Consider the following 16,693-nt stretch of genomic DNA (forward strand, 5'->3'; position numbering starts at 1 on the left):
GTCATCTGCCAAAAGGCTGCAGACTATGCAAAAGTAGAAGAGTTTCCTCTCCTGCCTTTGAAGTTCAGGGAAAACTCAGCAATTCAAGGCAATTAAAGAATAATTTAAGGATTATTTTGATCCTTAGGTCATATCTGACATGAAATCAAACTTTTTTTGGAAAGTACACTTTTTTTTTTATTACCACACAGTTTTCTTCCCTCACACACCCAGATTGTTCTCGTTGTGACAAACAGCACAATTAACAGGAAGAGTAACTATTATTCCTGGCACAGCTGGAGGCAGGAATTTCCAGAAAGCCTGTTCTCTAGGAGTTTTCTTGCCTAAACCTTCAGACTCAGGAGGCTCAGCTACACTCTAGACGCCATGTAGCCTCCCCAGAGCTGCCTGCTGCTACTGTCATACATTCTACCTAAGAGATGGCATGATTTGTGATGCAGGCAGTACAGGATCCCTGCCCTCCACACATGGTGTCTGCGTGCCTGAACACAAGAAACATTTCCTAGTTTTTCTCCTGCAACTGGATCTTTCTGCCTGTGGTCCTTCTGGGAGGTGGGAATCATAGAATGGCTTGGGTTGGAAGGGACATCAAGGATCATCAAGCTCCAACCCCTTGTCACATGCAGAGCCAGCAGCCTCCATATCTAATACCAGCCCAGGCTGCCCAGTGCCCCATCCAACCTGGCCTTGAACACCTCCAGAGACTGGGCATCCACAACCTCTCTGGGCAGCTGTCCCAGCACCTCACCACTCTCACAGTAAAGAGCTTAAGAAGAAAGTACCCAAGAACTTAAGAAGCAGCAGCCAAGCCCATCCATCCATAAGAGAAGAAAAAGGTGGAGAAAAAGAAGGCCTGCAGGCAGGCACCAGAATTCCCACTCTTCTTGTCCATGGGAACACTAGCTACAGTGAGCTGACATGGGGAAGGAGGGGAGTGGGAGTCACACAGCTGCATGTTCCCAACACAGTCATAGCTACAAAGCCCTGACAAAAGAACTGATGTGATAACAAGCAGTGTTCAGTGCTATTACTGTCTAGAGCTGTTAAGTATCACCACAGGCATAGCCTGAGGAAAGCTTCCGAGTCCTTGTAACATGGTGAGCTCTCATTGGTACCCACGATCTCCACTTTCTGTACAAAGGAATACATGTATTTAGTTGCTCTGGGAAATAAACATCCCCTTGAAGAACCAAAAAGTGTTCTATCACTTCTTTTTATTATAAGCACTGAGTAACATTGACTTGTGTGTTATTCATTTAAAATGTCTCCTCTGTTTTTCTGAAGTACAGGATGAAGACTTTCTGTAATTCCAACTAAAGCCACAAAACTGAATACAGCCGTCGAAATGAAAACCACTCTTTTCTTCCCAGATCTAAACAAACAGACTTAGACAAACAAGGGAGAAAAAGCAGTCGGACTGCTTGCAGGCTAGCAGGGTATAGGACTAGAAGTGCCATTAAAATGCGTATCAATCCAATGTGCTCAAGCCAAAAATAGCTTAAAGTATCAAATCACTGAGGTGTACTGCAGGACCAAAGATTCTACAATAAGAACATAATTGTAGCTATTAAAAATAAACATTGAGACTTGAAATACCATTAACAAGTAAAAAAAAAAAGCAAGACAAGTACCTGCTATCATCAGATCCTTCTGTGGCCCAATAAACAAGACACTTTTGAAGTGCGAAAGTTTAACAAATTTAACAATTCCCCTTGAGTCTATTTTACCAGAAAGCGTACAACTGCATAAAACAGTTGTATAAAGAGTGTCTTATGATGCAATCAATTTCTTCTCTGCTCCTGCGGAAGCTGAAGCAGTAACTGTATACAGTCATCACTAGATATAGCTCACTCACTGTGCAGTTGTACAGAGAACAGCATAAGCATGAAGTTCTTCAAACATGCATAAGATGAAAAATTGCCTAAACTTTGGCTCCTGGAAACATGCATCTACAAAGTGTTCTACAAGCTTTAATCTGAGGCAAACCTGGAGCTATACCAGACCTGGTAGTGAAATTCATACAGACAACTCCACTCTCTACAAACATGTAACTTCACTGAAATGAATGTTATCACTGATAACATGCAGTAGACACATTGGATTGGAAGATTGGAAAAGACCACTAAGGTCATCTAGTCCCACCACCTTCTCTCTCTCTTCCTAGCACACACACGAAGCCTACAGACATCAAGCAAAAAAACCTGAACTATTATAAAAGAGTTCTTTATAGCAGTAATGAACCATTACATCTTATTGCCACAGTTACTGTTGCCTCAATTTTTAAGTATTCGATTTACACTTGAGAAAGACTGAAATGTGCCACCTTCCAGTAAGCGGTACTTCAAGGAATCACAGAATCATTTGAGTTGGAAGGAATCTCCTTAAATGTCATCTGTTCCATCTCCACTTAATGCCATTCAACTTTTAATCAAGTTTAAGCTCTAGAATAGACTCTTTGACATTCCAAAAAGATGGAAAGTATGCTGAATATGATCTCAAAACAGATGCATTAGCTTCCTTTGATGAAGCAGTCTAAGGCCTAAGCCAAGTGAACAAGTGATGAAGATAGAATCACTCTGCTATTCACTTTTGGGTTCCAGAGAGGGCTGTTTTCTACCAGTTTAGCTCTCTGACTTAGCTCTCGGTGGGAGCCAGCAAGCTTCAGTGCCAGCACCATGGAGCAGTAGGAGCAGTGCCTCTAGGCAGCAGACAGTCATTAGTCATCTTAACTGTGAGTTGAAATGTCAGCTTTCATTTTTTTTCACGATTAAAACTAAAAATACACATTTACCAACAGAACGTAGAAGTATTCTGTGTCTGTAATGATACCTGTGACCACTTTTCTTAAGAGTCATTCTTCCTCTGTTGATTTATGAAAAACAAATCGCTGCCAGTTTTAAGTCTTTCCAAGGGATATGTGGCCAATAAGCGGCATTAAAATCCCCTTCCCCTCTGTGTTGTCAAACACATAACTGCAAACACATCTCCATGCACAAAGCAAAAAGATTCCCAAAGGTGGGCTGGGCAACTCAGCAGAGCCAACCATCATCACCCCAGCACCTAACTGTACATGCAGCATCTCCCTGCACTGAGCTGTCCCTCTTCCTACAGCAGCAACAGTGGGGCTGCCCATCACGAGGAACCATCATGGAGTGATGGGAATGCTCACTGGTTTGTTTGTGAGCCATCACCCCATGCAGGCTGCTCTCAGCTGCAGCCCAGCCCTCCTCCAGGTTGCACATCTGGGCTGAATACTTGACCTATATAGAGAGCCTGTGACAGGAAATACCTAAAATCCATCCAACTTGGTTTTAAAACCTTTTTTTACAGAGTAAGGCTCGGTGTTACGGAGACACGGTGTGTCTGCTCTAGCAGGGAGCTTAGACATTTACACATTTTTTCCCCAAAATCACATCTGTTGTTACTACTATTTATGAAATAATACGAAGAATTAGTAAGAGCAAACTCTCCTCAAAAAGCATAGGAGTCACCGTAGTGCCTGGAGCTGTTTCTCAGACAATGATTTGGAAAGAAAGTTATGTGTTTACATTTAACCTGATTTCAAACCACGTGCTCCTTCCCAGCCCTTAAGAAGGAATGTTTGTATTTTCCTGAGCACGGTAGAAGAAAAAAAAATAAATTCAGTTGACTTGTTTGCTCTTTACTTAATTATTCTTTCTGGTGAATTTTTTCCTTTTCTTTTTTTTTTTCCTCCCCTCCAAGCTTAGCTCTAATACCATACTAGAACATCAGAAATAGTTCATACAATTAGAGTCTTGAACATGGAAACACTTTTAGTGATGGGATGAGAAATTTGCCAGGAGCACTCACAGAACAATGGACGTCCTTTGGCTACAACTGGAAATCCTAAAAACATTTAGGAACTCATAACAAAGCTTTCTCCCTTCCTTTAGCATACCCTATGTCCCAGCTGGTGCACCCTGAAAGCAGAGTTCAAACACACTGTGGGCCATCCATTGCATCTCCCCATCTCTATCCGCCCTTAAGCTAGCCATGAAATAAACAACTTAGTGAAGTTAAAGGAAAAAATGCTTCAAGACCAAGTACCAGGATTCTGTGATCTTAAGAGTTCCACTGATATCTTGTAAATGTTGAGGGCTCAACATTTTTACAGACCTCTGGTCTTCCTGCCTGCAGAAATGCTGAAAGGCATGGCACTCCGTTTTTCTGAACGGATTGGAGAGGTTTTGCAGGGAGGCTCTTACAAAGCTCCAGATCCATGCTAGAAAGTAAAGGAGCTGAAATAGTTCAACCAAGGTTCAGACAAACATCTCAAACAGTGGGCACCTCTCCAATCCAAATGGCTGAGTGTCCAGAGGTCCTTCCACCTTATTCCAGCTTCCTATGAACTCGCAGCTTTGTGCAGCCCACAAAAAGTTTCCCAAAATTCATTCTGTCTAAACATCTTCTCTGCTTTGTTTAAAAACACTGCTCTGGTCCAGAAAAGGCACTTAATCACAGGCCAGATCTTTGGCACATAGGAAGGCTCCATGATGCAAAGCTGAGTGTGTCAGAGTCTTCAAATGACATCAAATACAAGTTTTTCATGAGTTTAAAATTGTATGCGTGCATACATACGTTCTTCTTTAAGGCTCACACTAAAAGACATGCCCTTACTATCCTTTGGATCCTTGGAATGCATTCAGACAAATCCCAGTATATACTGCTCGTCCCTAATAGATACTACTCACACAAGTCTCACAGTAGCAGTATTCCACAGTGTTTCCAACAGACTCTTTTCAAATGCAAAGATTGAATGTGCTGATGTGAAACGTTCAGGCCACGATCTGGGATTTATCAGTAAATCAGTCACTGCCATAGAGCGTCCACCCTCCCAGCCACCCACAGGAGCTAGAAGCATTTAGTGGGCATAGGAATTCTGCAGTTGGAAAGCAGTGGAATAGAAAAAGTTTCAAGGCAAGCTTCCATGAGCATAACAAATTGTTTTTCAACTCGTTAATTGGGAGGAAAAAAATTAGTTCAGAATTAATGAATAGAAATAAGGAAGTTTTGCAGAAAAACAGTTGTATGCTATTTTCTCTCCATGCTTTCAAAGATCTCAGTGGCATTTTAGCTGCATAACTTTCATCCTAGCATTTTAATTACACTTTGAAAGGTTTCCCATTCTAGCCCTCTCAGAAGAGCGTATGGACTCTCTCAGTCATTGCCATTTGACTGGCATCCAAGCATTAAAAACATAAAGTATATATTTGCTTTCTGCATATTATTAGCAATGTCAAACAATTCAGATGTGTCTACAGCAGTTTGCATTCCACATATTACTAGCCTTTGTCATGATTTGGATTATTTAGAAAGTAGATCCACAAGAATTTTTTCCTCCTTTTCATTTAATAGCTTAAAATAACACTGAATGCATTCATTTGCTGGATGAGAGTCTTGTTCTTTGTTCACTGTGGACTTGAACTGTTGCTTGCAAGCAGAGATCATCCTTTTTTCTTTATAGAGTTTCCAGATCCTAGGTACCAAGCAAGAACTTTGCAGAGAAGAAAAAAAAAAGATTTAGAGTATATTAACCTTCATATTTACTTTTTTTTTAAATAAATGAACAATTTGATCATTCAGACAGAACAGATGCTATTCCTTGTGACTTCAGAAGAATTTATCTCAGTCCCATTTTCTCCCGAGCTGTGTGCATCCCACCCATCTCTGGGTCTCTGTAGTACCTCACTACGGCAGCACAAGCAAAGGTCTTTAGAAGAAGACTCAAAGCTCTTTGCATCTCTATACGATTTCTCAATCATCTGTTCCTCTACAAGAGAGAAATAAGATTTTGGGAGCCTCTTTTTGTCAATTACACTTACTGATGGAATACCTGATGTGAAGGAACTGAGCCAGATGTGAGATGCTTCTGAAGGGAGCCTGGAAGACATCTGGACTGCAGTCCTCCAATGGGATCCAAAACTATGTAGAGGAGCCTAAGGGTAACACATCTGACCTAATACCTATAAGGAATTCTTCTCTTCATCTTGTGATATGCCCAGGGCCCTGGCTAGGACTGCCTCTGGCTGTTCATCCATCCCTCACATCAGCCCTATATTTACTAACATCACTCTCAACCCACCTTAAGAGAAGCCTCCTAATCTGTGCCGAGCAAAACACACTGAGGACTAGGGTAGGCACCACGCTGTTAGGCCACGTGCACCCAGGACCATATCAGAGTCCAAGTTCACTCTGGGAAATTCCATACCTGCAGGCCATTCACAACCCAGATATACTTTTGGCAGAGTTTTGAGTGGAATTTTGGCTTGAAATTTGAAGCACTTAAGAGTGTGGATTGAGCACTTGGTAGGATAAGATTGGGTCTATCTTTGGGAGTACTTGCCATCCAGTGCATGTTGGCAAATTTCATTCTGTTTCTGAAGTGTGTTTTGTAACTTCTCAGTATGTAGGAAACAAACAAAAAAAACACCAAAGCCCTCGACAATATGAATTTTCTGATTAAGTTCTACTTCAGGCAACCACATGTAAAAGGCTTTTGGCTGAAACCAAAGTTTCTGCTGTAGGTCAATGAAAGTCTTCAGAAGGGGTGAACTCAGTTCTAGAGTCCAGAAATCCTCTGTTCTGTGCATTGAACAAACTCATGACACTTTTGAAAATTATCTTGGGGAAAAGGAGTGAAAGCCATAAGAGGGCATTAGGCTCACTAGTAAGAGCATAGGTAAGGGAGCATTCACATCCAGATTTGAAATAACTTCTTAAAGAAAATTTGAACTTTTCCCTTCATAAGACAGAGGTTTTAGGAGCACCCTGACTGTAAAGCAGAGCCATAAACCTATCACCATAAAATACAGCCTCTCAGAAGAAAACATAAGAATACTCTCATTTCTGGGAAAGGTTGGAAGAGATGGTTTTCAGTTGCTCTCATTTCAAACTCCACGTCTCCCAGCACACCACAATGATTAGTGCAATCAGGCAGCTTACAGGAAATCTCAGATGTGTTGGAATCAGGAGCTACTTGGCCTCGCTCTCTACTCTCTTGTCAACAGAACTTCCATTGAAACGAGGCCGGGAAGGAGATTGCTTTGCTCTCCAGAGTTCATATGAGGAAACGGTGAAAAGGCAAACGTGATGACAGCAAAGACCACAGAACTACTGGACGTCTTCATAGAGAAAGAAAAATCTGAAAGTCAAGTTGGGTTTTTGAGGTTCCCTATCAGGTTCCCTTTTAGGTTCCAGATAGAGGAATCAATCTTGCAGAGCCAACAAGAACAAAAGTCAAGAAAGGTACTGCATTTGTGATAACATTTGCAAACGTGAAGAAAAAAACGTAGTAGGACTCAAAGGGTGAGAAATTCAGACCTGATAATTATTTTGATATCTGTACTCACTAATAATGGATGAGATAATCAGATATTCCATTTCAGCTGTGACTAATAGTTACTGGAGTTCGCTATGGTCTAGTATGCCAGCTTTGCTGCAACCTTCTGCAATATCAAATCCCAGTGGGTGCACTGAGGCTCAGCCTGACACAGACAATGCAATGAGGATTTACAGTTCACTTATCTGTCAGAGTATGAAGTCGTTCACTCTTCCCAATGTAAAACATGCTCCTCCAATTCAGAAATATCAGTATTTTGTATAATTTTTTAGAAGACATTATTGTAAGATATATTTTACAATATAAATGGGAACCTGGCTGAATATAAGACAGCTCCTTTAAACACCACTCCAGAATCAGACAGCCACACTAAAGCCTTTTGTTTAAGAAAAATGATGTATTTCACAGTGGAAATGAAGAATAAAAACCTTATCTTGTCTCCATTTATGCTATAATAACACAGTACAAATCCTTACTTCCCAATATCAGCGTTATCCCACAGAAAGGAATTATTGTATGTCTAAAAGAAGAGTTAGATATCTCAGTCTCCAGAACATGCTTTATAATTTAATTCAAACAGAGACAGAGAGATTATCAACTGTACCAAGTATCGATGCTTTAAATGATCCTCACACACTTCCTCTGATGTCTTCATAGGCACACTGACTCTCCAAGTCACCATCTGGCATTTTTTTTATTCCCCTCTTGTTTTTCTCACCTTTTTTTGTTGTTGCCCATCTTTAGCTTTGAGTAAAAAAGAGAAACGCTCTTCCTTTTACACCTGTCAAATTGATTTAGCACTGCCTGTTGACTGCACAGAGAATAAAACGCCTTGCTCCTCTCTGGTTGTGCTCCAGCTCTTCCGACACACAGCAACCACCCAGAGTGTCCTGTTATTTCCCTTTTCCCACTTCCTTTCTTCTTGTCATGGCACGGATAGTGTGTTCAGGCAAGTTTTTGAGAGTTAACTTCTACATTAGAGACCTAACTGCACAGATATGACGGCTACAACCAACCATGGCTATGGCCAAATCCAAAACAGACTCCCTTCAACTCATGGCTTATTGAATTAAGAAGGACCAAACCATCCACTAAGATATCTCCCAGGTACAGAAAAATTGAAGGTGCCTGCACCTAACATGGCTGATTATTACTATCCCTCTGTTTTCTCTTGGGAAATGTCTGAGCTGAGTGAAGGCTATGGGAGTGTTTTGCGTGGGTAATCATTTGATTTTAAATTTCAGCTGCATCAGAACTTTGGGGTTTTTTTGTTCATCTGTTTTTTCCCCATGAATAAGCAAAAGTGAGTGATAAGAGCATATATTTGTACATTTATTTCAAAGAGCTGCACGCTATAAAACAAGCAATACCAAAAGCCATAACGTCATGAAGGTGCAGATCCATTGCATGCTTTGCATTATCGTATTAATGTAATCACAAGCAGCTATTCTGTGTAAATATGTCAGTCACATTTCAACTCTATTCCTAGACAGTGAATCCAGGAGTCCATTTCTTGTGTAGACAAGGAATCGGGCAAGGCTCAAAAACTCCAGAAAGAAAAGGCTCAGATTATAAAAATTCAAGAAATGACTTCTGCACCATACCTTCAAATTCCACTACTTTATCTTTTTGATAGTTCCTAAGTCCACCTAGCTGACAGAAGTCTGCCTGCCAAAACCAAAAAATAATTGAGGTTTGATTGTGAGCCTTTAGAGTGAACCCCTCTAACCAGCTCAATAAGCAGAGAATAACTTTAAAAACAAGAATGAGCTCAAATAACAAGTAACTCATAAAACGTTGGTATTTCAGGAACAGGTCTAGGCTCAGGTTCATATTATTAAAATCTATTCAGTGAAATCATCCTTCTTCTAAAGAGCTGTTTTTTCACCTTAAAAATTAGTTTGAATTCAGAGAAGCTTACTGGGAGAATTATCATAGAAAATGGTTTTCTCTAGCATAATCAAATGTATTTATTCTACATTTTTTCCTCATGTTATATTATTCATTGGAGACGTGGTTAATCAGAAAGTTTTGGCCAATTTTGAAGGCCCCGCTCATTATTCATTCCTAGTCATCTTTGTCCTCTTTTGTTGTAACGTTCTTTAAAGGATGGGCTCTTAAACAGAATGGTTCTGTTATGTTTTCTACGTATTTCTGGAGGAGAAAATAGAAGTTGATAGATGAAAAAAACTCATTAAAAGCCAGATGTTTTCAGCTTTGCTAGTCACATCTGGCAATTAGGATATGACACATGTTATATTAAAATCTATGGGAAATATTCCAAAGAGAATCTAGGTTCTATAAATTCATTCTTAGAACTTGCTAATCAAAGAATTTTAAGCGGAAGTTTTAAAGTTACATTACAGAAGTTTTAAAGTCACAGGAGTGCTTTACTTTCTCTGGACTACTGAGGAATGGGAACTAGTTACGAGGCTACAGACAAAAGATACCAGTGGGTTATATAACAGCAACACTGATAGCATTCCTGGTTTCTATGTAAGTCACCTACCACGGAACAGCCTTCACTCACATATCAGCCCCTGTGTGCAGTCATAACCCTTACCATCTCCTTCTGTTCCCTAAGCCCAAAGCCTCTACTCTGTCCCCCCGATCCCTGCTGTATTCTGGCTGCTGCTCATCTCTCCCCTCTCCATCCACTCCGAGCTCCCTAGCACATTGCCTAAAGCCGCTGCTGGCACTGCTCTCTCTCAGACCCCCGCCAGCCTCCTGCCCTGCCTGGCTTTCAGCTTTGGCATTCCACTAAAATGCATCTTGCCAACATTTCTAATGACTTCTTCCTCACTGGATCTCTGAGACATTACTCCATCTTCAGCTTGCCAGCAAAGTTCAACAAGCGCCTGCAGAAAACTGACTTTAATGGCTGTCTTGCTCCTAGATTTCCTTTAACCCTAGAAGCATGCCTACCCATTTTAAATCTCCCCTTTTCCCATTCAGTCTCATCTCCGGCTAATCCCACCCCAAACCCCAGAATTCTGGCAAGCACAAGCACCTCTTCCTTCTATATTTCCTTCTGTTCTAGCTGGAAACCTTTGCTTATGTACTTTCAGTTATCCATTCAATGTCTTTCACTCTCATCTCCTCCCCAGAGTGGACAAGTTCCCTTTTAACTATCTATAAGACCACAATCTAGTCAAGTACTTAACTTCACACCTCCTCAGATATCCACTTGCATTCTGTATCAATGAGCAGGCTGCCCAGGGAGGTGATGGAGTCATTGTTCCTGGAGATGTTTAAAAACCATGAAGTTATAGCACTGAGGGAACCAGTCTCCAGGCATGAAAGGGTTGGACTTGGTGGTCCTGGAGGCTTTCTCCAACCTCAGTTATTCTGTGATTATAATACCTTTCCAGTTTTCCACAGTTAACATCTTTGTTTCAGCTTTTCATTCACTCACTGAACTCTCCTTAAGCATTTATCGCCTCGTATTGGTAATGCAATGGAAAACTCAGCAACGACAGCAGAGCAGCAAGGTCCCAGCCTACAGCAAACAAGAATTTGCTCAAATACAAAAGCCATAGGCACAAAAATAAACAAAAAAAAATCTGCCTACCTTCAGAAGGCCTCAGGTATGCAGGGAGCTCCAACAAGATCCTCTTGCCTCCACTGCCAACCCTTAAATGAGGTTTGGGAAGGGGTGGATCCTGGCTCCAGCCCTTCTGGTCACTCAACTGTATTGCATGCACCTGAGCTGCCCTGGGTTGGCCCTGCCTTCCCAACAGGTGCTCAATCACTGCTTCAAGCTGTGACTTTGCATGTCCACTACAATATCTCATGACATTGGCCATGTTATCCTCTCTTTGCCTCCACAGACACTAGCTGAGCAGCGATTTCCCCCCAGCATTCTTAACTTCCTGCCACTGATAGGACATGCCAATGAAGGCAGCTTTCAGCACCTATCTGGTCAAAACCTGCCTTTGTGCAGATTTTTGCTTGGGAGGAAGCACCTCTCCTTGACCTCCTTTCAGACCGGATTAAAACTTCCTTTTGTCCACGTGCCTCATAAAACCTGACAGAAAACAGAGTTCCCCAGGCTCATCCTCCTGCTTTTCGTGATGATGAAAGAGATCTTTTTATTCCCAGCTCTGTCTGATGGGATCATGGGCTGCCTTATCTCAGATGCTGAAAATTGATACATGGTTCCACTAGACCTTGGCCCATGCAAGATATACAGAAACAATTCTAACAACAACAACAAAAAAAGACGTTGTTGAGTGAGTGCCAATATTACACAAAAATAAACAAATATGAGGCAAGTGAAGAGTGATGCATCTGAAGAGTTTCAACAAACTTGGGGAAAGAAACAGACAAGGAAGAAAATCGTGACATATTTTGGATTGCCCTGAAATCAGGCAATGGAACACCTGTAGAATGTGAAAAAAATCAGTAAAAACCATTCTGACCTCTGCCATACAAATGAACACCTCTCCTTTATTTTCCAGTAGCAATCAGAATTGTGGTATAGACAGAAGACGAATCAGCACAAGTATAATTGTCTAAGTCAAATTTGTTTCCTAGGAAGAATTTTTGCCAACGTTTGGTACATCCCCATGTTCTCCACTCCCTGTGAGCCTGATAGGTGGTCTCAAAGAAAGCTCTGTAGATGGTATTTTGGAAAGCATGGTATAATCTTAGACTTGAACAGATATATAGAATAGGATGTCTTTAGCATTGTCTTTCTAAAATCATTTCATAGCTATGCTGAAAAGCAACAAAAGTGTAAAGGAATATATAATTACAGAGATAACTGCGGCAAATTCAAGCACAATAGGAATGAGAGTGGGAACTGATCGAGAGCAATTTGCAGCATTTAAGCATTTATAAGCCGTGTTCATGGGCACCTCAGCCCCATAAACCTCTCTGAGGTTACATTTTGGCCCGTAGGCAGACAGAGCTGGTTGGGATTTACCACCCAGGTGGTGGCTGAGATGGCATTTATTAAATTCTATTGAAAAACTCATAAAAGAAAAACATTGATGTTAATGAGACTCTTTCCACTGATTTGAATGGGCTTTGGATCAAGGCCTAAAAAAGCAAAGGTGGAATTAGAAAACTGAAATATGCATATACAGAAACCTGTCAATCTGACTGTTTACCTTCCAGGGATGACCTGGTACCATTTCATTTCCGAGTCATCTACAGGGCAAGAAGGCAGGCTGATGTTACTGTTATCTGAATCGTGTATTTTGCAAATATTGGTTCTTAACTATATTTTAAAAACAAAACAAAATACAGACATTGCAACCCCACTGACATCCATAGAATTTTTCCCACCGTAACATTTCACAGATTGAAATGTTTGTATTCTCACACTTAATAATTAGCTTAAATAAGCTGAGCCTGTGTTATCTGCTATGAGCTGCATCCTTCAGCCTGCTATGTTTGATTTCAGCTTTGTTTCCAAGCCTGGGCTGATCAGTACCAGCTGCTCAGCCAAAGGGCAGATCACACGTCCCCAGCCCTCCGCCTCCTTCATCCCAGCTCCAAGCCAGCCTATTGTTTGTTAGAATAACTAATTCCACATGCCCCGGCTCCCAGTGAGCCTCACAAAAAGCAGATTCTTGTGTTTATTGCATGTCCAGTAAATTAATTCCAGTTCTGGATACACGTATAAACATATGGATGTATATGCATATATACAACATGTACACATATTCACACAGCCAGACTTGTAGCTGCTGTTCATGGCTGTTTGGTTATCACCATAAATATTTCTATTTGTCCTTCTCAAGGGCCGAATGTGAGAAATTACGGGCATGTTTTCTTATTTAGTCCCTTCTGCATGGTTCCAGATGTACACGTATTCCAACTGATACCCAATGACACGACATGGGGCTTTGGTGTCCCTGCACTGCTTAGACCTGTACATCTACTCTTTGCCCTTGCCAGACTGCTGTGTGGTATCTTTTCTTGTCTTTGGGAGAGGGAAAAGAAAAGAATTCTGATACTACAGCCAGAATTTTTATTACTCTCCTCAGATAAAGTTGCCTGAAACTTCCTTTTGAATATGACTCCTGTCTTCAGTTACTTGCTTCTTCAACAAACAGTAATCGTACTCTGCTGAGTGTCTGCATAGGTTTTATTAGGGCTATTTCAGTTAAAATAGCTCAGCTGCTCCTGAGGAAATGCATTGCATGTCACCATATTATAGCAGGTCTAACAACCAACTCGTTGAGTTGGTGTCAAGGCTCCATGTGCTGGAGCAAAAGTTTGGTGGAGGGGATCTGTTGTATGTGGTACCAGTACAAAAGCTCACAGACTCTAAAACATCTTCCTGTAGGTGGGAGCTGTGTCAAAAAGAGTACATGGCTGCTGTGGCAGCAGCAGCAACTGAGCTGATCCCAGCAATTTGGTGGCACATCATGAGTTTCTCCCATACTTGGCCTTGTGCCCATCTATGCTGAGATAGAGGAAGAGGCTGAGTTCAGCACATTGGGCTGAACATAGAAATAAAATCTCCCTGAACTCAGAGTCAGGTAGGGTGGAAAGCAAAAAGCAGATAATAAGGGATTAATCCAGCATGAGTCCATTGGTCAGTGCACAACGGAGTGTATTCTGTGAGGGTTTATGGAAGGTTTGTTTAAATTTTCTTATTCCATCATTTCCCATGTCTAAAAGGAATGTGATTCCATCTTGTTAGGAATGACCATGTTCAGAATGCCTGTAAGACTTCAGTTTGCTCTCGCGGTGGATAGACTTGGAATTTTGTGCTGCTTTATCAGCAGTGCATTAAACAAATCAGGTTGAGAAAGGAAGAGTGATGCACAGTGAAGGAGGGTGATATTGGTACAGCTGCTGCTTCTCTGCACTTGCAAAGTGCTCAGCAAGGTGGGCACCTGTTTGTGCCGATGAATGAAAATTGCCCTCACAGATTACAAGCCATCCTCATTGCTGCCACTGCGTTTTCTGGAGTAGATAAGGTGCCAGGGAAATTGGGAAAAAGCCAACAGGAAAGGCAAAAGCAGAACTAACCTGCAGAATACTCCTCTACAGGTGGGAAACTGGTGCTGCCTCTACTCTTCTGAAGAAGAGCAATCCTGGTACCTGAGACAGTAGCTTAAAAATCCACTGTGCCCAAGATTAGATAGAAAATAAGCAGTATTTGAGACCAAAAAGCTGCTGGGCTGTGAGGAAGCCAAGCTCATGGATGTCTCATGTCTCCGCTCCCCCATAAAGGCACTTGTCCTGCTCTCATCTGTGATCTCTGGCTGCCCCACAAACAGCTTCAAGATTTCACAGATAATATTTTCTTATCGCTATTTATTATTGTAAAATCTTTGTGAATCAAAAACTAATTCATCTCTATCCACATTAACCTTCAATTGAAAATTCTGTATATTCTATTGGCTAGATACAAGAAGGAAAAGCTGATGCCTATACAATTCTTGCCTCTCTGTTTTGCTGCTCTGCATGCAGCAGTGCCTCTGAACTACTAACTTTATGCCCGTGCTCTGGCTGTTGCCATGAAAAGTTTCTTCCTGAAGTAAAGAGGAGCTCAGTTCTAAGCAAGTGAGATTTGGTGGTGCAACTAGCTGTTAATGGGAATGACTGGCTGGCAACAGCTGACCCAGCTCCTACACATTTTAATAATGCTTGCATATTTTCAGCCAATCACATGCAGAAAACACAAAGGAAATTGCAGGTGGTCTTTTTTTTAATAAGGAATCTTAGTTGTCGCTTAATTTCTATGCTTTACAGGCTGATAACAACAGTGAGCTTGCTGTGACTCGGTCTATTTCAGAGAAAATCTCTGTCTACATATCTTCCTCTGGAGGGCTTTAAAGCAAAAGCTCAAAGAAAGTCACAACTGCAAACAAAATCAGCTCAGGAACTTCTCTTATATTCAAGAAACTGGGGACAGAGCGAAGTGTCAGCGTTTACTGACAGCCCACACTGCAGAATCTGTCTCTCCTCATTTGCTCATAGAACTGCAGCTCTCACAGCAATCCAGCTGTCAAGTGCAATTAAGAAGGAAAACCATCATATCTAGAGTGCAAAATAATTAATGTTAGCAATCCGAAAAGTCTTCCCTTGACGAGGAAGGGGTTAAAAAGCCTGTAAAAGTTCTGTAGAGCTGTTCAGCAGGATATTAAACATAGTGCATTGCCAGCATCACCACCACAAGCATATTATTGTTATTAGTACCAAGACTGCCATTAGCGGGATATTCATTAATGTTAAAAGTCACAGTCAGCGTGAGATTCAGAGCCTCCGAGCTCTGGAGGAGGAGGTGGAAAGTTACCTGGTGGAGGTTCAAGAATGGCTTTTCCTTTTTTGCTGCTTTTCTTCGGTTTTAACTCTTTCCTGCTCGGTTTGAACCCTGGGTGTTCCTCTGGCTCTGAAGCACGGATAGTTCCTTCCTCTCCGGGTTGCTCCGTGAAAGAAAAATACTCTTCACCGGGGTATGGAAAGGAGTAATAGTGATCCCTGTTGCTAATCTCTTGCAGATAATAATCCTGTTCGTCCATGGGGACAGCCCAGGACAGACCCCCCAGCACGGCCAGCCCGAGGGCACAGAGAGTGGGGAACAGCTGAGAGGGGCATGAGCTTCTCTTCCTAAGGGCAATCATCAGTTTTTAGTGTTAAAGCAAAGCTCCCAGACTTTATTTGGCAGGAGGGGAAGCAGAGGGGGATGAAGAAGCCCGTCTGCAGAAAGTTCCTCTGCTTGGGGCGAGTTTGCAGGAGCCGTGCAGCGCAGCGGGACAGGGCTGGGAGGGAGGGAGGGGGCAGGCGGGATGCATGTGATCACCGCGCTCGGCAGCCAGACAGACGGATGGATGGACACGCTGGAGAAGGCAGGACAGGATGCTGTCTTGGCAGGTGTGACCTCCAGCACGGCACACTCGCTGCTTCCCTTTGCTGTTGTTGTTTTCTTCCCAGATCACAGCTCCACAGAAATCTCCTTGCAGTTCCTTTAGCCGTCCCCCGTGCAGCTGATCCAAGGGAGCATTTATTCAAAGAAAAGTGAAGTTGGCAGCAAGCCTTCACCTCCCAGCAAAAGAGTTTTTCCATCCCTGGGAGATGCTATGCAGGATGGGGTGGGCACTCTGAGCCATGGGCAAACGCTGACATATAATGGAACTGCGTCTCATCACCCTCATCCCACGTGTGATGGATTATATACCTTTTTGCAATATGTTTTCGCATCCCTCTCTAGAACAGATCCGAGCTTCCCTGGTTGCCCCAAACAATACAAATCCACACATAGCATGTACCCAGCTACGGGCATCTCCTGGGGTACAGGGGAGACACGCCAGGAAGGACGTGTTTCAACAGTAGCCCTTTTCCTCGCTCTTCTTGGCAAGATCCCAACTT

At 42.1% G+C, this 16,693-nt stretch overlaps 1 protein-coding gene across 1 annotated transcript in view; it reads right to left on the reverse strand.

Moving 5' to 3' along the window:
• CPXM2 (carboxypeptidase X, M14 family member 2) overlaps positions 1-16,271 on the reverse strand; it is a 63,398-nt gene extending 47,127 nt beyond the window's left edge. The window contains exon 1 of the mRNA XM_003208224.4: positions 15,621-16,271. Within this exon, the coding sequence (XP_003208272.2) occupies positions 15,621-15,948 (328 nt within the window). The 5' untranslated portion in view covers positions 15,949-16,271. The remainder of the gene's footprint in view (positions 1-15,620) is intronic.
• Between the last annotated feature and the right edge of the window lie 422 nt (positions 16,272-16,693).

This window comes from Meleagris gallopavo, chromosome 8 (assembly GCF_000146605.3).
Source record: "Meleagris gallopavo isolate NT-WF06-2002-E0010 breed Aviagen turkey brand Nicholas breeding stock chromosome 8, Turkey_5.1, whole genome shotgun sequence".
Lineage (NCBI taxonomy): Eukaryota > Metazoa > Chordata > Aves > Galliformes > Phasianidae > Meleagris > Meleagris gallopavo.